At 45.8% G+C, this 22962-nt stretch overlaps 1 protein-coding gene across 2 annotated transcripts in view; it reads right to left on the reverse strand.

The window, feature by feature from the left end:
- Positions 1-6124: 6124 nt before the first annotated feature.
- Positions 6125-22962, reverse strand: part of LOC121841456 (importin subunit alpha-7-like) — a 31993-nt gene continuing 15155 nt past the window's right edge. Inside the window, exons 8-13 of one of the 2 annotated variants that reach the window (XR_006080477.1) lie at positions 16829-16992; positions 16508-16712; positions 13859-13986; positions 11528-11718; positions 7341-7641; positions 6125-7206 (exon numbers count right to left, since the gene is read on the reverse strand). Coding sequence is in view for 1 of the 2 variants with exons in the window: in XM_042309846.1 (XP_042165780.1) it covers positions 7454-7641; positions 11528-11718; positions 13859-13986; positions 16508-16712; positions 16829-16992 (876 nt within the window). In the remaining variant the exon portion in view is untranslated. Of the gene's footprint in view, positions 7642-11527; positions 11719-13858; positions 13987-16507; positions 16713-16828; positions 16993-22962 lie in introns of both variants that reach the window. The other variant, XM_042309846.1, reaches the window with a different exon arrangement.

Here is a 22962-nt window from a genome sequence, read left to right on the forward strand (position 1 = left end):
GGAAAAACTCCTATCCCTTTACTATGCCTTAAAAAGCATTTCAGCAGTCATTAAAAAATATGGATGATTCCTCCAGCTAATGGACATATTTACAGGGGCATTGTACAATGGCGACCCTGGCCGTGACCCAAATGAATCCCTGCAGTCGTCTCAGTGGGAGTCAGATATGCAACAAACAAAATATATATATTTTCATTACACACTTGTGTGTAAGAGAACAAAATATAAGCACCCCCCCAAATTATAAATCATACACATAGTTCCACTTGGACACTTGATTATCATTTTTTTAATGTAAATTTCACCTTCCTGCATCCCAGATTTGTTCTAGGAAACTGTTGACCAGTCATCTCTGTTAATTGCCCTCTTGAAGAGGGCAAACACCTGAAAAAGAAGTCTTAAGCTCCCTCCCAAAATGCCACTATTCCCTCTATAAAATGTACCACAGTATGAGTCATAATGCCTATAAAACATAGTGGTCAAACAGGGAAATGGCACCAATTTTTTCCCATCATCCATTTCTCCCAGTTTTTTATTTATTTTTAGGAACACTTAAAACATGGGCTGTGTAGGCTTACCCTGGCCGTGACCCAAATCCCTGCAGTCATCTCAGTGGGCTACCCTGACGTGATGTTTTGATAACCGCTCAAATCTCTACCGGACAAGGTGACTTATTATGTTTGCCTGTACTCTCCCACCAAAACGAAATGCTAATTAGCTGCTAATGTGGCTATTATAAAGAACTACAAATACCATGATGACTGACGTATCAAGGCAAAGGTAAGAATCTCTGGATTCTAATCTAATGCTAGCTAAATGGATTAATGAATAAATTAGCTACATTTCTTTAATTAAAATGTACAATTCTGTGAACTGTCTTGTGCACGTTTTAAATTGACACAATACCTGTTAGCAAAGATGTCAGCTAGAGATGACATGGAGAAGCATGCAGGGATTTGTAGTCTTGCATGATGTCTACTTTTAAGTATTTTCAATTCTGTGAGTAAAAAGAGAGCCGAATAATATTGAGTCACCTTGTCCTAGAGAGATCTACACGGTTATCAACACATCACATCGGGGTAAAGCCTACACAAAACACAGCCCTTATTTTAAGTGTTTCTAAAAATCACCTATGGGGAAAAAAATCTAATGGTTGGAAAAAACACTATTAGAATTATTTCCGTTTGACCACTAGGTTTTATGGGTATTATTACACCTCCACTGTGGGGGTATATTGTGCACTATTTTTTGACCAGAACTTCATGGACTCCTGGTCAAAAGTTGTTCATTAAATAGGGAATAGGGTGCACTTCGGGACGCAGGTTAAACCTCTTGGGATGGCCGACTTTTGGAGAATATTTATTGCATTACTTGTTAGGTTGTTCATTCTCAGCCAATAACGTAGCTTCCATTTAGCTTCCCATCTCAAGAGAAGTGTCTCTGAGTCCTTGTGCTAAATCAAGAAATAGCTGAGAGAAGTCTCAGGACAAGTGATTGGTTGTTTTGGTTGATTGACTGGGTCTGGACAGCCAAGAAGATTATGCCACTGAAACATTCTAGAACCATCCATATCCATGTAATGGTATAGCTGCTCAAAATCAAGAAAGAAAATTTTTTACATTTTTTTATTTTTTTTATTTAAACTTCGGTTAGTGTCCATTTTGAATTGGCTGTTTAGTTCTTTGTGATAAGATGGGTTTGACTCATTATGTGCAAACATGGTAGTTTAGGTGGAGAAACCTCGGGGCACGTTCAGCAAGAACGCAACATTTTTCAAACGTTCAGATAGAAATATTTCTATGTAAAAAAACAAACATGACATGTTAAATATGGAACAACGTTGGCTCTCCATTTGTGGCATTTCCATTTGCAACGTTTGGCTACTGAACGTGGCCCTGTATTGGCCTGATACGATAACTGACCTGATAAACAGGGCCGGGAGCTTTTCCAGACCATGTGACCTGACTAGGAAAAAATCAGGGCCCTAATAATGTGCAGTGCAGTCTTTGCCTCAGGCTAAAATTACACTTGATGGCCCTGCATCTTTCTAACGAATGTCTAGGCTGTCTGTCCCCCAGCTGCAGTGTGAGGTCTGCACAGTGAAATCAACAATGCATTATACTGTACAAAAAAGAAAGAGAGCATCAATATTTAGTTAGACGGATCAGCATGATGGAATAAATTAGTTATTTTTTTTGCCGATTTAAAATGACTGTTCTGACCCAATCCCACAGTGCAAAAGCAGTAGAGAATGCCACTTTCAGAGACACCACATCATGGAACTATAAGACGAGGAAAATAGAGCAGCAATGTTTTTGCACAAAACGTGTGCACATTCAAGGAAATATTAAGAAAATTAAATGAATCAAGTCAAAAGTTACTTGTAAATCACCCTCAAGTCTTTAATTGGTCAGGATTGGCACTTGTTTTTCTTCATAAATATAAATATATTTGTTTATTTTGTGTTTTTATTTTTATTATACTTTTCTGGAAGTCTGTTGGTAGACTGCACGCAGAAGTCGAGAGAAAAAAAAACAAGGAGAGGACTTCTGATTTTATAAATGCTCCTCCCACTTGTTAGTGATGTAGAGTCAAAAGTTCTTTAGCAAATTTTTTCATGTTTTCCAAGATTTATTTAGTCTCAAAATGTCAGTTTGGAACACTTGTTCTGTGGACAACCATTTCCCTTTAGAGGACCAAAGTGCATAGATTCCTATAATAGCCTATTACTGTTACTTACTGTCCATGTTAGATCAATGACAAGCTTAGTCTCTCACCAACGTCAATACATTTTGCATGTCAACCAAAGGGCAACGTGTCCGTAACCATTGCAGACCATGAAAAATCACAATTTTTGCAGACCATGAAAAATCACCATTTTTGCAGACCATGAAAAATCACCATTTTTGCAGACCATGAAAAATCACCATTTTTGCAGACCATGAAAAATCACCATTTTGCAGACCATGAAAAAACACAATTTTGCAGATTGAACATAATAACAAGCTATGACATTGTACAAAGTCATGGCCCGCATCCTCACAGGGTCAACCTACCGAGACATCACGTCAGGAAGGACAATATAACCATAGGGGATGATTTTCTATATAAACATGTGCAATGATTAGGGTCCTCATAGCTAGCATATCAAGTAAAATATATATATATATATATATATATATTTTTTTTTAAAGATGAGTTACAGATGTCCTTCCAAAATGAAAGTTTAGGCATTACGTTTGAAATAAAAACAGCTCTGTAAATTCTGATTTTGTTTACCTCAAACCAGTTTGGTTCTGCTCAACCAGGGGAAACAGTGGATCCACAGAACAAGCTGTGACTGATGAGGACATACAAATTGTACATCTATCGCTACCTCACACAGTGCCGGTCAGTCAAACTGTCACCACTAAACTGTTTAGGCTCCACTCAACCCAGAGACTGATCTATGATCAGTTTTGCTTTTGCCCCATTAAAATGTTACAGGTCAGGATTTAAAGGAGGGCAAGCTGATCCTAGATCTGTGTCTTAAGGGCATATCAATCTAACCATATTTTCAGTCATGTAGCAGAAAGGAGAAAAGGCTTCCATAATACCTAGGTTGAAGATAAAACAAAAAAAGGTTAAAAGACAACGTAATAATTGACATGTGGAAGAGTTTGATTTTTATTTTTTTTTTTAATTTGAAAATGACAAAGTGAATGTAAGCAGTTCACCAACAAAGTGGGAAATAAACAATGGATTTCAGCTAACTGCTCAGCAAACAACTTTTACATTTTCATTCTATGAATTTGAAACGTTTTTCCATCCAGTTGATGGTCACGATTTCAATGCTAATCTAACGAATGTGTTTATTTTCCAACTCTCCACATGAAATCACTATAATGTTTTTATCCTGTATATTTTTCAACTGAGCATATTACCAGACAGTACTCACCCCTGCACTTCCTCAAGAAAAAAATGTCAAAACTTAAAATGTCATTTTCTCCTAAAAAAAATAATAAATAAAAAATAGAGATTTTAAAGGATGCTGTGAATGTGATGCATTGTGGGTAGGTGTATTCTTAAAAATAAAAATCGAAGCACATAATCTCAATAGTGCCGATAAGGAAGTGGCAAAACATTGAGTGAACATACCGCATTGAAAACCCAATATAGCACAGAAAGAAAACATGCAATTACGTTCCTTCAACAAGGTGGATAATGGAAGTTGATTCTCCTTGTGTAGCACTCATCCGTGTGAGCCGTGTGCAGTCTGCTGGCGTTGTATGCATGTGTGCATGAAGTGTCTGTGCAAATACATCTGAACTTAATTTCTGTTGCGGTTAGGTTCGTCACGGTCTAAAAAATAAAATAAAAAAACACTTATCCCTTGCCAAACCCTGGTTGTCGTTAGATGCATGACACCTTGTCTGATATAGTGCCTCTACCTCTGGCCAGAGACTCCCTAGGTGGCGAAACGAGTGGCCTCTACCTCTGGCCAGAGACTCCCTAGGCGGCGAAACGAGTGGCCTCTACCTCTGGCCAGAGACTCCCTAGGTGGCGAAACGAGTGGCCTCTACCTCTGGCCAGAGACTCCCTAGGCGGCGAAACGAGTGGCCTCTACCTCTGGCCAGAGACTCCCTAGGTGGCGAAACGAGTGGCCTCTACCTCTGGCCAGAGACTCCCTAGGCGGCGAAACGAGTGGCCTCTACCTCTGGCCAGAGACTCCCTAGGCGGCGAAACGAGTGGCCTCTACCTCTGGCCAGAGTATCCCTAGGTGGCGAAACGAGTGGCCTCTACCTCTGGCCAGAGGCTCCCTAGGTGGCGAAACGAGTGCACTAAGAGGAACAAAGTGTCATTTAAAATGCACCTTATGAGAAGAATAAGGGGAGCTGTACACTTTTCTAATGCGACAGTGAATAATAGATATCAATACCCGGTACGTGTGGCCATCACAAATGGTACCCGGTACGTGTGGCCATCACAAATGGTACCCGGTACGTGTGGCCATCACAAATGGTACCCGGTACGTGTGGCCATCACAAATGGTACCCGGTACGTGTGGCCATCACAAATGGTACCCGGTACGATGCAACGCTGAGTGCCTGGACACAGCCCTTAGCCGTGGTATATTGGCCATATACACCACACCTCGGGCTCTATTATAAACTGGTTACCAATGTAATTAGAGCAGTAAAAATACATGTTGTCATAACCGTTGTATCCGGTCTGATATACCCCATATGGTCGGGTCAATCAGCATTCAGGGCTCGAACCACCTAGTTTATAATAGCAATAAGGCACCTTGGGGGTTTGTGGTATATGGGCAATATAACACGGCTAAGGGCTGTTTCCAGGCACTCCGCATTGTGTCGTGCATAAGAAAAGCCCTTAACCGTGGTATATTGGCCATATACCACAACCCCCCTCGGGACCTTATTGCTTAAAAATAATATCTTGGTTCAATTTTCTAAGACTTAAATGATGGCACTCTCGCACCCTGACTCTCTCACTCCCTCTCCCAACAATAATTCCGGGTGTTTGGCAAAAGGATACTGCGTGACTGTAGGGCAATAGGAACACCATGCAAACCCTAGCATACATACACACCGGGGGGGACACACACCAAATCACAGGGCCTAATGCAACTCAGCCAGCACAAACATATCTATTTACACTGGAGCTCTGTTCCAAATGACACCCTATTCCCTATATAGTACACTACTTTAGACCAGGGCCCTATATAGTACACTATTTTAGACCAGGGCCCTATTCCCTATATAGTACACTATTTTAGACCAGGGCCCTAATCCCTATATAGTACACTATTTTAGACCAGGGCCCTATTTCCTATATAGTACACAATTTTAGACCAGGGCCCTATATAGTACATTATTTTAGACCAGGGCCCTATTCCCTATATAGTGCACTACTTTAGACCAGGGCCCTGTTCCCTATATAGTACACTATTTTAGACCAGGGCCCATAGGGCTTAGCGTGCCATTCAGAACGCATCCCGGGCCCAAAATCCTCCAACCTTACATGCAGGTGAGTAAATAGGATATCACAGTGAATCTGACATTGATGCCTGATTTACGTGAAGCTGAGTTACATGTTTTTTTCTCAAGTTAGTGTAGCCCCCCCCCCCCAGCGGTCTGCCGTTTTAATAGCTAGAATCACGTCATAATTCAAATCTATCGTTATTAAGAACACAGCACACAACGAACATTATATCTCTACCTATATCAACTTCAGATCAAGCTAGCAACCTAGGTATTTTAACTGTTATACGATTCAATATGGACCCCCCCCCCTCACCTTAAATCCCCTTCCCCATCCCACTCAACGCCCAGAAGTTTTCCTGATTTTACGATTTAGACCCCAACATGTTGCTCCACCCTCGTCATCCCTCCTCAGGTCCAAGAAATCATCTGACGCAAACAAAAAAAAAAGTTGCTAAAAGTTGTAGGAAATTAAATAGTAGAGAAAGGACCGTCAGTTCTAGAAGGAGAGAACCTTGGGTCAACACTCCAAACCAGAATTCTAGAATTACTAAGAATCCCCAGAATTGTTTTAGTGGAACCCTGTATGTCTGATCAGACAGAAACCAATGTGAATGAGGGTTTGGCCTCTGAGTTCTATTGCTAACAGTAAGGAAGTCTTCAGTCTGGGGACACTAGTCTTCAGGTGGTACACCGAGATGTGCTTCAGAACAGGCCAGGGGGGGGGACGACGACAGGGCTGACAATAGCTAAATGAGGGGAAAGGATAAATAAGTGAAATAACACTCATCACTCGAGGTCAGATTTGACCCCCCACCTCCTAAAGGTCATCCCTACGGGCCGACAGGGAGCAGTAAAATCCACAACAAGCCACTGCTACTGTCAAAAGAAAATCAGGACTATCAACAGTACTGGCGGTATTTCTCAATGTATCTACGCGTTTCAAACCTGCCCTGGTGTGTGATCACGGCCCTGGTGTGTGATCACGGCCCTGGTGTGTGATCACGGCCCTGGTGTGTGATCACCGATCTGGAAGAGCTGTGTTTTTAAATCATCAGGTCATGTGGTGCGAGTTCAGCTCTCCGATTGGCTCCTCAGCCGAGGCGTAGTGATCTGTTTGGGTAGGTAGAGACACGCTCACGGGGATTGGGTAATATAGGTTGGATAAAGCCTTCCATGGGATAGGAGGGACGGGACAACGTTCTATCTTCCACGGTTGAGCCTGGAAGGTCACAGTGGAGAAAGGATAGGGTACAGGAGACCCTGCATCAGTAGAGGTTGGGGTAGCAGAGCTATCCACAGGCTGGGGCATATAGGATGGGTGGTGGTTGGAGGGACACAGGGACCCTAATTTACCTCAAAACCCTCCATTGGTAGGGGATATGGGGGAAGAAGTTAACCGAAAGCCTTCCAATGGGATCCATGGGTAAATGAGTGATGTTTGGATGAACCAAAGGAAAGGGAGGGCGTTATAGCTGGAAGCCCTCCATGGGTGCTTCCTGCTGGGGGAAGAGGAACTGCTGGTTGACCTGGTCTACCTGAGGAGCCAGGTTCTGGTCCTCCTCCTCCACTCCAAAGTAGTGCTCTATCAGATCAAAGGCCTTCTGGTAGATCTCTTGGTTCTCATGGCTCTGAAGGAACTCGATCTTATCCAGACCTGGAGATGGAGGAGAGTTTATTTATTCATACACCACGGTAGATTATGCAATTGTATGTATGCGGAAGTGCGTTTGTGTACTGTACGAACGTGTGTCTGTCTGTCTGTCTGGCACGTGCCTATACTGTATGAATGTGTTTGTATACATGTACCTCAGAACAGTAGCAGTTGTTGGTATTATACAGTGCATTTCAGAAAGTATTCAGACCCCTTGACCTTTTCCACATGTTGTATAAATCTACACACAACGCCCCATAATGACAAAGCGAAACACATGTTTTTCGATTAACCCCCTCAGAAATACCATAAGTATTCAGACCCTTTGCTATGAGAGTCGAAAATTAGGCTCAGGTACATCCTGTTTTCATTGATCATCCTTGAGATGTTTCTACAACTTGATTGGAGTCCACCTGTGGTAAATTCAATTGACTGGACATGATTTGGAAAGGCACACACCTGTCTATATAAGGTCCCATAGTTGACAGTGCATGTCAGAGCAAAAACCAAGCCATGAGGTTGAAGGAACTGTCCATAGACCTCCAAGACAGGATTGTGACGAGGCACAGATCTGAGGAAGGGTGCCAAAACATTTCTGCAGCATTGAAGGTCCATAAGAACACAGTGGCCTCCATCATTCTTAAATGGAAGCCACCAATACTCTTCCTAGAGCTGGCCTCCCGGCCAAACTGAAGAATCAGGGGAGAAGTGCTTCAGTCAGGGAGGTGAAGAACCCGATGATCACTGACAGAGCTCCATAGTTCCTCTGTGGAGATGGGAGAACATTCCAGAAGGACAACCATCTCTGCAGCACTCCACCAGACCTTTGTTAGAGTAGCCAGATGGAAGCCACTACTCAGTAAAAGGCATATGACAGCCCACTTGGAGTTTGCCAAAAGGCACCTAAAGGACTCTGAGCATTAGAAACAAGATTCTCTGGTCTGATGAAACCAAGACTGAACTCTTTGGCCTGAATGACAAGCGTCATATCTGGAGGAAACATGGCACCATCCCTACGGTGAAGCATGGTGGTGGTGGCAGCATCATGCTGTGGGGATGTATTTCAGCGGCAAGGACTGGGAGACTAGTCAGAATCGAGGGAAAGATGAACGGAGCAAAGTACAGAGAGATCCTTGATGAAAACCTGCTCCAGAGCACTCAGGACCTCAGACTGGGGTGAAGGTTCACCTTCCAACAGGACAACAGCTCGGGCGGCAGGGTAGCCTAGTGGTTAGAGCGTTGGACTAGCAGCCGAAAGGTTGCAAGTTTAAACCCCCGAGCTGACAAGGTACAAATCTGTCGTTCTGCCCCTGAACAGGCAGTTAAACCCACTGTTCCTAGGCTGTCATTGAAAATAAGAATTTGTTCTTAACTGACTTGCCTAGTTAAATAAAAGGTAAAAAAAAAAAAACTGGGTTGAACCTTCCATCAGGACAACGCAGGAGTGGCTTTGGGACAGATCTCATAATGTCCTTGAGTGGCACAGCCAGAGCCCAGAATTTAACCTGATCAAACATCTCTGGAGAGACCTGAAAATAGCTGTGCAGCGACGATCCCCATTCAACCTGACAGAGCTTGAGGGGATCTGCAGAGAAGAAGGGGAGAAACTCCCCAAATGCAGGTGTGCCAAGCTTGTAGCGTCATACCCAAGAAGACTCGAGGCTGTACATCGTTGCCAAAAGGTGCTTCAACAAAGTACTGAGTAAAGGGTCTGAATACTTACGTAACTGTGATATTTATGCAGTATTGTCATTATGGGGTATTGTTTGTAGATTTAAGTGGTATGAATACTTTCCAAATGTACATACTACAGTGAGAGGGAAAAGTATTTGATCCTCTGCTGATTTTGTACGTTTGCCCACTGACAAAGAAATGATCTGTCTATAATTTGAATGGAAGGTTTATTTGAACAGTGAGAGACAGAATAACAAAAAAATCCAGAAAAAACGCTTGTCAAAATGTTGTTATAAATCGACTTGCATTTTTAATGAGGGAAATAAGTATTTGACCCCTCTGCAAAACATGACTTAGTACTTGGTGGCAAAACCCTTGTTGGCAATCAGAGGTCAGACGTTTCTTGTAGTTGGCCACCAGGGTTGCACACATCTCAGGAGGGATTTTGTCCCACTCCTCCTTGAAGATCTTCTCCAAGACATTAAGGTTTCGAGGCTGACGTTTGGCAACTCGAACCTTCAGCTCCTTCCACAGATTTTCTATGGGATTAAGGTCTGGAGACTGGCTAGGCCACTCAAGGACCTTAATGTGCTTCTTCTTGAGCCACTCCTTTGTTGCCTTGGCTGTGTGTTTTGGGTCATTGTCATGCTGGAATACCCATCCACGACCCATTTTCAATGCCCTGGCTGAGGGAAGGAGGTTCTCACCCAAGATTTGACGGTACATGGCCCTGTTCATCGTCCCTTTGATGCAGTGAAGTAGTCCTGTCCCCTTAGCAGAAAACACCCCCAAAGCATAATGTTTCCACCTCCATGTTTGACGGTGGGGATGGTGTTCTTGGGGTCATAGGCAGCAGTCCTCCTCCTCCAAACAGAGCGAGTTGAGTTGATGCCAAAGAGCTCCATTTTGGTCTCATCTGACCACAATACTTTCACCCAGTTGTCCTCTGAATCATTCAGATGTTCATTGGCAAACTTCAGGCAGGCATGTATATGTGCTTTCTTGAGCAGGGGGACCTTGCAGGCGCTGCAGGATTTCAGTCCTTCACAGCGTAGTGTGTTACCAATTGTTTTCTTGGTGACTATGGTCCCAGCTGCCTTGAGATCATTGACAAGATCCTCTGTGTAGTTCTGGGCTGATTCCTCACCGTTCTCATGATCATTGCAACTCCACGAGGTGAGATCTTGCATGGAGCCCCAGGCCGAGGGAGATTGACAGTTCTTTTGTGTTTCTTCCATTTGCAAATAATTGCACCAACTGTTGGCACCTTCTCACCAAGCTGCTTGGCGATGGTCTTGTAGCCCATTCCAGCCTTGTGTAGGTCTACAATCTTGTCCCTGACATCCTTGGAGAGCTCTTTGGTCTTGGTGGAGAGTTTGGAATCTGATTGATTGATTCTGTGGACAGGTGTCTTTTATACAGGTAACAAACTGAGATTAGGGGCACTCCCTTTAAGAGTGTGCTCCTAATCTCAGCTCGTTACCTGTATAAAAGACACCTGGGAGCCAGAAATCTTTCTGTTTGAGAAGGGGTCAAATACAAATCAATTTATAACATTTCTGACAATGCATTTTTCTGGATTTTTGTTGTTATTCTGTCTCTCACTGTTCAAATAAACCATTAAAATTACAGACGGATCATTTGTTAGTGGGCAAACATACAAAATCAGCAGGGGATCAAATACTTTTCCCCCTCACTGTATAGGCCTCAGAGAGAGCAGTAGGGGTTGATGTTTGTATGTACATACTATAGGCCTCCTCTATGAGAGAGCAGTAGGGGTTGATGTTTGTATGTACATACTATAGGCCTCCTCTGAGAGAGCAGTAGGGGTTGATGTTTGTATGTACATACTATAGGCCTCCTCTATGAGAGAGTAGGGGTTGATGTTTGTATGTACATACTATAGGCCTCCTCTATGAGAGAGCAGTAGGGGTTGATGTTTGTATGTACATACTATAGGCCTCCTCTATGAGAGAGCAGTAGGGGTTGATGTTTGTATGTACATACTATAGGCCTCCTCTATGAGAGAGCAGTAGGGGTTGATGTTTGTATGTACATACTATAGGCCTCCTCTATGAGAGAGCAGTAGGGGTTGATGTTTGTATGTACATACTATAGGCCTCCTCTATGAGAGAGCAGTAGGGGTTGATGTTTGTATGTACATACTATAGGCCTCCTCTATGAGAGAGCAGTAGGGGTTGATGTGTGTACGTACCATAGGCCTCCTCTATGAGAGAGCAGTAGGGGTTGATGCCGGTACCACTGGGTCCTGCATCCTGCTTGGCCTCTTGGTCTCCCAGTCGCAGAATGTTCTCCAGACCGTTCAGAGACACCTGGACTATCTTACTGTCCATCACGGTCAACAGGTCACACAGAGGCTTGATACAGCCCAGGTTCACCAGGTACCTAGAGAGAGAGCGAGACAGAGAGCGAGACAGAGAGCGAGACAGAGAGCGAGACAGAGAGCGAGACAGAGAGCGAGACAGAGAGAGACAGAGAGAGACAGAGAATTAAAGATGGAGAAAAAGGGAGAGACAGGAAGAGATTGTGACCGTGACAGTAAATCTCAGAAAGACAAAAAATAATGGTGTTCCAAAAAAAGGTCCAGTTACCTGGACAACGAATAAACAAATTCCATCTAGACACCGTTGCCCTAGAGCACACAAACAACTATACATACCTCGGCCTAAACATCCCCACCACAAACAACTATACATACCTCGGCCTAAACATCCCCACCACAAACAACTATACATACCTCGGCCTAAACATCCCCACCACAAACAACTATACATACCTCGGCCTAAACATCCCCACCACAAAGCCCTGAGAGACAAGGCAAGGGTCTTCTAATCCGTCAATTCAAATAAAATTCCTTTGGAATTTGAATGTAATGTTTACTGTTCATATTTATAAAAACAAATGTAGCCTCTTTTTCTCCCCAATTTCATGATTACGATCTTGTCTCATTGCTGCAACTCCCCTACAGGCTCGGGAGAGCCAAACCGTGCTTTTTAACACCTGCTCGCTTGACTCGGAAACCAGCTACACCAATGTGTTGGATGAAACTCCAGCAGGTATATTTCACTGGTCATCTCCAAAGCCAACAACTCCTTTGGCCGCCTTTCCTTCCAGTTCTCTGCTGCCAATGACTGGAACAAATGGCCAAAATAACTGAAGCTAGAGACTCATATCTCCCTCAATTGGGTTAAGAACCAGCTGTCAGAGCAGCTCACAGATCACTGCTCCTGTACATAGCCCATCTGTAAAACAGCCCATCTAACTACCTCATCCCCATATAGCTATTATTTTGTGTTGCTCTTTTGCATATCATCATCTGCACATCTTACACAGTGTTAATGCTAAATTGTAATTATTTCACCTCTGTGGCCTATTTATTGCCTTACCTCCCTAATCTTCTACATTTGCACACACTGCACATAGATTTTTCTATTGTGTTATTGACCGTACGTTTGTTTATGTGTAACTCTGTGTTGTTGTTTGTGTCGCACTGCTTTGCTTTATCTTGACCAGGTCTCAGTTGTAAATGAGAACTTGTTCTCAACTAGCCTACCTGGTTAAATAAAGGTGTTCTCAACTGGCCTCCCTGGTTAAATAAAGGTGTTCTCAACTAGCCTACCTGGTTAAATAAAGGTGTTCTCAACTAGCCTACCTGGTTAAATAAAGGTGTTCTCAACTAGCCTACCTGGTTAAATAAAGGTGTTCTCAACTGGCCTCCCTGGTTAAATAAAGGTGAAATGAAAAAAACACTGCTCAACTGACAACTGAAGTCAGCCTGCAGGTGCCCGAACCCACCACAAGGAGTCGCTAGAGCGCGATGAGCCAAGCCCCCTCGGCCAAACCCTACCCTAACGACACTGGGCCAATTGTCCCTACGGGACTTCAGGTCACGGCTGGTAATGACTACAGCCTGGGATCGAACCCATGACTACAGCCTGGGATCGCCGCAACACTGCGATGCAGTGCCTTAGAACGCTGCGCAACACTGGGAGGACTACTGTTCATTTTTTATTGTTTATTTCACTTGCTTTGGCAATGTAGACACATGTTTCCCCATGCCAATAAAATTCCTTTGAAGAGAGAGAGCAAGAGAGAGAGCAGGACTTGTGTGAGTGACGGCAACATGAACCCTAGATAATGAATATGGAATGTGTTCGGTACAATCCAGACGCCTGACAAAATGCAGCGGCCCGAGACAGAACGTGTGTTAGTGTCTCGTGACATTCCACTGACGGAGGGAAAAAGAACTGCAACGTAATTCAACAGACAAAAAAGCTTTCAGCTAGGCCTCACACACACCAGAGGATAGCTCCTGTTTGAGGAGTGTCCCCTCCCTCTCTAATCCTATTCTGGTGAGGTGGGCGTGGCCTTATCTGTTCCCGATCTGTTCTGGCGGGCGTGGCCTTGGGCGTGGCTTACCCGATCTGTTCTGGTGGGCGTGGCTTTATTACCAAATCTATTCTGGTGAGGTGGGCGTGGCTTTATTACCTGATCTGTTCTGGTGAGGTGGGCGTGGCTTTATTACCTGATCTGTTCTGGTGTTCCTCCAGAGGTGGCGTTAGTAATGGCCCAGGCTGCTTCCTTCCTGGTTCTGAACTCTGCCTTCTGCAGGATGTCGATCAGCACAGGGAAGATGTTGGCGTCGATCACCGTCTTAGGAGAGGAGAAACGAGAGGAAGTGAAAACGGTTGAGTGGAGACAGAGATGCCCGCAACCTAAACTGGAGAGAGGCAACACAAGCCCTTTGTCCTTAATGCAGACCGAAGACTGAGATAAGACCCAGATCCTGAAGACCTCTTTGGACCTGTGTAGTGTCTGTACTGTACCAGTCTGTGTTACGCATCTGTAACTGTAGAGAAGGTATCTGGACCTCACCTGTATCTGAGCCCTGTTGCCAGGGGTGATATTTGTATGTCTGTGTATAAAGTCTGGACCTCACCTGTATCTGAGCCCTGTTGCCAGGGGTGATGTTTGTATGTAGTGTTTGTATGTCTGTGCGTAAAGTCTGGACCTCACCTGTACCTGAGCCCTGTTGCCAGCGGTGATGTATAAAGTCTGGCCCTCACCTGTATCTGAGCCCTGTTGCCAGCGGTGATGTATAAAGTCTGGCCCTCACCTGTATCTGAGCCCTGTTGCCAGCGGTGATGTATAAAGTCTGGCCCTCACCTGTATCTGTGCCCTGTTGCCAGCGGTGATGTATAAAGTCTGGCCCTCACCTGTATCTGTGCCCTGTTGCCAGCGGTGATGTATAAAGTCTGGACCTCACCTGTATCTGTGCCCTGTTGCCAGGGGTGATGTTTGTATGTCTGTGTGTAAAGTCTGGCCCTCACCTGTATCTGTGCCCTGTTGCCAGCGGTGATGTATAAAGTCTGGACCTCACCTGTATCTGTGCCCTGTTGCCAGGGGTGATGTTTGTATGTCTGTGTGTAAAGTCTGGCCCTCACCTGTATCTGAGCCCTGTTGCCAGGGGTGATGTTTGTATGTCTGTGTGTAAAGTCTGGCCCTCACCTGTATCTGTGCCCTGTTGCCAGCGGTGATGTATAAAGTCTGGCCCTCACCTGTATCTGTGCCCTGTTGCCAGGGGTGATGTTTGTATGTCTGTGTGTAAAGTCTGGCCCTCACCTGTATCTGTGCCCTGTTGCCAGCGGTGATGTATAAAGTCTGGACCTCACCTGTATCTGTGCCCTGTTGCCAGCGGTGATGTATAAAGTCTGGACCTCACCTGTATCTGTGCCCTGTTGCCAGCGGTGATGTATAAAGTCTGGCCCTCATCTGTACCTCTGAGCCCTGTTGCCAGCGGTGATGTATAAAGTCTGGCCCTCACCTGTATCTGTGCCCTGTTGCCAGCGGTGATGTATAAAGTCTGGACCTCACCTGTACCTGTGCCCTGTTGCCAGCGGTGATGTATAAAGTCTGGACCTCACCTGTATCTGAGCCCTGTTGCCAGCGGTGATGTATAAAGTCTGGCCCTCACCTGTATCTGAGCCCTGTTGCCAGCGGTGATGTATAAAGTCTGGCCCTCACCTGTATCTGTGCCCTGTTGCCAGCGGTGATGTATAAAGTCTGGCCCTCACCTGTATCTGAGCCCTGTTGCCAGCGGTGATGTATAAAGTCTGGCCCTCACCTGTATCTGTGCCCTGTTGCCAGCGGTGATGTATAAAGTCTGGCCCTCACCTGTATCTGTGCCCTGTTGCCAGCGGTGATGTATAAAGTCTGGCCCTCACCTGTATCTGAGCCCTGTTGCCAGCGGTGATGTATAAAGTCTGGCCCTCACCTGTATCTGAGCCCTGTTGCCAGCGGTGATGTATAAAGTCTGGCCCTCACCTGTATCTGAGCCCTGTTGCCAGCGGTGATGTATAAAGTCTGGCCCTCACCTGTATCTGAGCCCTGTTGCCAGCGGTGATGTATAAAGTCTGGCCCTCACCTGTATCTGAGCCCTGTTGCCAGCGGTGATGTATAAAGTCTGGCCCTCACCTGTATCTGAGCCCTGTTGCCAGCGGTGATGTATAAAGTCTGGCCCTCACCTGTATCTGAGCCCTGTTGCCAGCGGTGATGTATAAAGTCTGGCCCTCACCTGTATCTGAGCCCTGTTGCCAGCGGTGATGTATAAAGTCTGGCCCTCACCTGTATCTGTGCCCTGTTGCCAGCGGTGATGTATAAAGTCTGGCCCTCACCTGTATCTGAGCCCTGTTGCCAGCGGTGATGTATAAAGTCTGGACCTCACCTGTATCTGAGCCCTGTTGCCAGCGGTGATGTATAAAGTCTGGCCCTCACCTGTATCTGAGCCCTGTTGCCAGCGGTGATGTATAAAGTCTGGCCCTCACCTGTATCTGAGCCCTGTTGCCAGCGGTGATGTATAAAGTCTGGCCCTCACCTGTATCTGAGCCCTGTTGCCAGCGGTGATGTATAAAGTCTGGCCCTCACCTGTATCTGTGCCCTGTTGCCAGCGGTGATGTATAAAGTCTGGCCCTCACCTGTATCTGTGCCCTGTTGCCAGCGGTGATGTATAAAGTCTGGCCCTCACCTGTATCTGTGCCCTGTTGCCAGCGGTGATGTATAAAGTCTGGCCCTCACCTGTATCTGAGCCCTGTTGCCAGCGGTGATGTATAAAGTCTGGCCCTCACCTGTATCTGAGCCCTGTTGCCAGGGGTGATGTATAAAGTCTGGCCCTCACCTGTATCTGTGCCCTGTTGCCAGCGGTGATGTTGGAGACGGTCCAGCAGGCTTCTTTCCGGATGGATTCTTTAGGACTACTCAGCAGGTGGAGCAGACAGGGCAGGGCTGAACAGTTCAACACCACCTGGGTCTGGATGTCGTCTCCCGTGACGATGTTCCCCACTGCTCTCAGAGCAGGAGACGCCACCTTGTAGTCCGTGTGCCTGACAGAGAGAACACTCAAAAGTTACTACGCTGAGGCCCCTGAAGTATGGACGCACAAACACACACACACACACACACAACTCCACGAGGCGCCTGCAGAAACACACACACTTACATAAGCAACTCTACGAGGCGCCTGCAGACGCCGGAGTCGATGACAGCCTGGATCTTCTCGTTGGGTCCGTCAGAGAGGTAGGACAGAGCCCAGCAAGCATCTGCTAACAGATCTGAATCACTGCTGAACAACAGTCTAGACAGGACCTGCAGACAAGGGGACACCTGGGAGACAGAGGACAGACAGGGGGACAGTTAGTGTATTCTATCAGAGGGGTAGGACAGACAGGGGGACAGTTAGTGTATTATATCAGAGAGGTAGGACAAGGCCCAGTAGGCGTCTGCTGACAGATCTGAATCACTGCAGACAGGAGGACACCTGGGGGGGGGACAGAGGACAGGCAGGAGGACACCTGGGGGGACAGAGGAACTGTTGGTCTGGGTTTTAAGAGTGTGTGAGTGAAGTTTGACATTTTCCCTAAGAGACCCTGAACCCCCCCCAAAAATTTCCCCCAGTAAGAATAATGACATGACGATCGACACTTCTTAGAACAATTACGGCCAAAATCTTCACATTGACACAGGTCCACATCTGACTACATGATTGACTCACCTGTCCACTGTCACCATTTCAAGCGGTCACTAAAGAGAACATGAGCAACACTTCTGAAGAGGTCAAAGTTAACCATGTTGACGTCACTGAAGGCGCCTCAGTAGTGGGAGTGTCCCAGCCTGGCACGTGTTCCTGTCTAAAAGCTGATTAGAAACATCGGCCCTCGCAGAGAAGCACGAGATTGAACTTCCCTATTAGTCAGGGCCGGTCCTTGCCGTTCTGCCGCACTAGGCGAGACCAAAACTAGCGAGACCAAAACTAGCGAGACCAAAACTAGCGAGACCAAAAAACAACATGCTAAATGACGTTGAAAATAAAAAAGTGAAAATACATTTTCCAGGATGTTGAAATTTAAAAAAAAATATTTTCCAGATGTTAAAGTCAGGCCCATTTTTTGGTTCTGAACGATTAAAGTTAAAAATAAGTACATTTATAGACGTTAATGTTTGGGCCCAATCAAGGCTGGTCCAGACAGGCCCAAATCTGAACCAAACAGACATCCGTGATTGGTTCAGATTCGGACCCGACCAAAAACCAATGTCTGTGGACGTGGAAATCAAGGCCGGTGTCGACGTCGGTCCGTGCTTACTGGGCTGTATGTAGCCTACCACATCGGTCCGTGCTCACTGGGCTGTAGCCTACCACATCGGTCCGTGCTCACTGGGCTGTAGCCTACCACATCGGTCCGTGCTCACTGGGCTGTAGCCTACCACGTCGGTCCGTGCTCACTGGGCTGTATGTAGCCTACCACGTCGGTCCGTGCTCACTGGGCTGTAGCCTACCACGTCGGTCCGTGCTCACTGGGCTGTAGCCTACCACGTTGGTCCGTGCTTACTGGGCTGTAGCCTACCACGTTGGTCCGTGCTTACTGGGCTGTAGCCTACCACGTTGGTCCGTGCTTACTGGGCTGTAGCCTACCACGTTGGTCCGTGCTTACTGGGCTGTAGCCTACCACGTTGGTCCGTGCTCACTGGGCTGTAGCCTACCACGTCGGTCCGTGCTCACTGGGCTGTAGCCTACCACGTCGGTCCGTCCTTACTGGGCTGTAGCCTACCACGTCGGTCCGTGCTTACTGGGCTGTAGCCTACCACGTCGGTCCGTGCTTACTGGGCTGTAGCCTACCACGTCGGTCCGTGCTCACTGGGCTGTAGCCTACCACGTCGGTCCGTGCTTACTGGGCTGTAGCCTACCACGTCGGTCCGTGCTTACTGGGCTGTATGTAGCCTACCACGTCGGTCCGTGCTTACTGGGCTGTAGCCTACCACGTCGGTCCGTGCTTACTGGGCTGTATGTAGCCTACCACGTCGGTCCGTGCTTACTGGGCTGTATGTAGCCTACCACGTCGGTCCGTGCTTACTGGGCTGTAGCCTACCACGTCGGTCCGTGCTTACTGGGCTGTAGCCTACCACGTCGGTCCGTGCTTACTGGGCTGTAGCCTACCACGTCGGTCCGTGCTTACTGGGCTGTAGCCTACCACGTCGGTCCGTGCTTACTGGGCTGTAGCCTACCACGTCGGTCCGTGCTTACTGGGCTGTAGCCTACCACGTCGGTCCGTGCTTACTGGGCTGTAGCCTACCACGTCGGTCCGTGCTTACTGGGCTGTAGCCTACCACGTCGGTCCGTGCTTACTGGGCTGTAGCCTACCACGTCGGTCCGTGCTTACTGGGCTGGAGCCTACCACGTCGGTCCGTGCTTACTGGGCTGGAGCCTACCACGTCGGTCCGTGCTTACTGGGCTGTAGCCTACCACGTCGGCCCGTGCTTACTGGGCTGTAGCCTACCACGTCGGCCTGCTATGGAATTGCATGACTGTCTCATCCATGGTGGTAGGCCCATCGTTTGTAAAACAGGTTGTTGCATCTACTTTATTTTGTACCCTCTGCCTTTGACAAAAGTGGGCACTGCTTACCATTAGGTCACCATAGGTCACCACAGGGCGGCATCAGCGCTCACCTACAAAAGCCCATATACCACTGGTTGAGAGAGAATTCGTTATTGTTTTTTTTGTGAGGTTTTATGTGATGTTCGAGGTGCATCTTGGTCAGTTTAGCACGGAAAATGCTACCCTCGTCAATGTTTGGGCCCAATCAGAATGAGAATTAGGCGGCTGCCTAAATCCTGCCTAGTGAGCGAGCCGGCCACGCCGTCAGTTAACACTATCACCGTTTCCCTTTACTTTGGGAATTTGTGATCGAATCAACGCAAATATTAGCCACTTTCAAACGCAACATACCCAAAACAAACTATGCAAGCGATTTAGTTGTAGGCAGAGTGCATTGGAATAGGATTCTATTACACTGAAAGACAACTCAGGCCTGTACTCTACACAGACCGGTGACCCATAACCAATCAGAGCTGCAGTAGCCCTATATACAAATAGACTATTCCCATATATGGATTTGTGCCATTCTCTGAACTGGACTGTGTTTACAGCATGAGCGGTCGTGAGTAGATGTCCTTGTTTTGAGATCAAAGCGAGAGCTGCATGTAGCCCACGAGTGCACATCCTTTGCTAGTTAGTGAGTTATTGCTTCCTACAAGAAAACATGTACATTTCTAGACATCTTTCAGTCAGGTAAAGAGCTTTTTTTTTTAAATTATGTCTTAAAGTGACAGTGTTATTTTTTTGAGACAGCATACTCAAGTCTAAGTAGGCAATATAATTTTTTCTCTCCAAAAGTCTCATGGAATGTAGACCTGCATCGAACACTACACACTGGCTATGTACATGTTAAAATGTTATGGACCCCCCCCCACATCTGCCTACCATAAAACAACACTCTGGTAGGTCTATGTTATGATCCCAGCCACACTAGTCTACACGGCTACTGTTAAAACAGTCAATTAAACGCAGGTACAACCTCCGTGTTCACAGTAAACACACACTGGAAGTTGCACAGAATTTTTAACAACGGAATTTTTCTGTAAAAAATTGAGGGAACATTTATGAGAGGATTGGCTTGTTAGGGGTATGCCGCTGGCTGATCCAATATCATGCTGTGATGAAGCATTCATTCTGATAGGACAGATCTGACATCACGCTCTGAATGCTGATATTCTCATTCTGATAGGACAGATCTGACATCACGATCTGAATGCTGATATTCTCATTCTGATAGGACAGATCTGACATCACGCTCTGAACGCGGATATTCTCATTCTGATAGGACAGATCTGACATCACGATCTGAATGCTGATATTCTCATTCTGATAGGACAGATCTGACATCACGATCTGAATGCTGATATTCTCATTCTGATAGGACAGATCTGACATCACAGATCTCATCACGCTGATATTCTCATTCTGATAGGACAGATCTGACATCACAGATCTGAATGCTGATATTCTCATTCTGATAGGACAGATCTGACATCACGCTCTGAATGCTGATATTCTCATTCTGATAGGACAGATCTGACATCACGCTCTGAATGCTGATATTCTCATTCTGATAGGACAGATCTGACATCACGATCTGAACGCTGATATTCTCATTCTGATAGGACAGATCTGACATCACGATCTGAATGCTGATATTCTCATTCTGATAGGACAGATCTGACATCACGATCTCAACGCTGATATTCTCATTCTGATAGGACAGATCTGACATCACGCTCTGAATGCTGATATTCTCATTCTGATAGGACAGAGCTGACATCACGATCTCAACGCTGATATTCTCATTCTGATAGGTCAGATCTGACATCACGCTCTGAATGCTGATATTCTCATTCTGATAGGACAGAGCTGACATCACGATCTCAACGCTGATATTCTCATTCTGATAGGTCAGATCTGACATCACGCTCTGAATGCTGATATTCTCATTCTGATAGGACAGATCTGACATCACGCTCTGAATGCTGATATTCTCATTCTGATAGGACAGAGCTGACATCACGCTCTGAACGCTGATATTCTGATAGGACAGATCTGACATCACGATCTCAACGCTGATATTCTCATTCTGATAGGACAGAGCTGACATCACGATCTCAACGCTGATATTCTCATTCTGATAGGACAGATCTGACATCACGATCTGAATGCTGATATTCTCATTCTGATAGGACAGATCTGACATCACGATCTGAATGCTGATATTCTCATTCTGATAGGACAGATCTGACATCACGATCTCAACGCTGATATTCTCATTCTGATAGGACAGATCTGACATCACGATCTCAACGCTGATATTCTCTTTGTAGAATGCGTAGGGATGCATTCTGTGCTAAGTCAATGATTTCAACATGAGAAAACCGACACTCTTAACATGCTCCGTCCTCCTCATCTCATTTAGTACAGCTGACACTATAACACTATAACAGCCCATTAAACTGAGTTACTGTGACTAAGGGAAAGGTGACAGTCAAAGGGAAGAGTAGGCTATTGGGAAACAGACTGATCTCCCCACCCGGGGTGAATCTCAAGTTTTAAAAATGGCTTCCTGTCCCTCTTGTATCAAATGCCAACAGAGAAACAGGGCTGACGAAGAGAAGAAGAAGAGGTATAACACTTTAGACTACTGAGAGAGTCACACAGGGTGAGAGAAACTCCCACCTCTTCACATACCGTCCCCCCCTGGTCACATGCTGTCAGTTAATCACTGGGGCTTTTATGTTCTGGCTGGCTTGAGTCACTAGCAGATTAAACCATTAGCTAGCTAGCTAACTAACAGGAGGGAATAACACCGTATTACAGACTAGCTCCATGGACTCCAGACTGAGGCAAATAACACCTCATCTCCTACATAGGGCCCTGGTCACTAGTAGTGCCCTATAGGTGTCAAAAGACTGACTTCACCGAGCTAGAGGTTACGGTTCACATGCAGAACTCAATGAGTCCACTGCTTTCAAGCGGTTTGGAAAGTCTTTATACCAATTATGGAGTTAACCTACTTCTTTAGGCTTAGCTAGCTGTTACCGTTTAGATTGTAACACACACACAGAGAGAGAGAGAGGTAGTGGTATTAAGGACACACCAATCAGAGATCAGATTTATATAACACTAATCCTTATCCTATTAGAATGTTCTGACTACACCAACATTCCTTCCTGGCTCCAAACCATTCTACTAATGTGAACTATGTCTGACACCATGCCTATTTTCAGCTGGGGGGGAAATCAGACAACAGAAGCTGTGTTAAAGTAGTGGAGACATATGCAGAGACGATGAAGCAGAGAGTTGCCTTGCCCCTTAACATCCTCCTTCCCTAGCCCCTCAAATCTTTCCTGGTTGGATATATCTAATATAGAGATGGTTTCATTTAGATCTCCATAGGGCTCTTTGGCTACATCTAATATAGAGATGGTTTCATTTAGACCTCCATAGGGCTCTTTGGATACATCTAATATAGAGATGGTTTCATTTAGACCTCCATAGGGCTCTTTGGATACATCTAATATAGAGATGGTTTCATTTAGACTTCCATAGGGCTCTTTGGATACATCTAATATAGAGATGGTTTCATTTAGATCTCCATAGGGCTCTTTGGCTACATCTAATATAGAGATGGAGGTCTAAATGAAACCATAGGGCTCTTTGGCTACATATAATATAGAGATGGTTTCATT

This window comes from Oncorhynchus tshawytscha, linkage group LG31, assembly GCF_018296145.1.
Source record: "Oncorhynchus tshawytscha isolate Ot180627B linkage group LG31, Otsh_v2.0, whole genome shotgun sequence".
Lineage (NCBI taxonomy): Eukaryota > Metazoa > Chordata > Actinopteri > Salmoniformes > Salmonidae > Oncorhynchus > Oncorhynchus tshawytscha.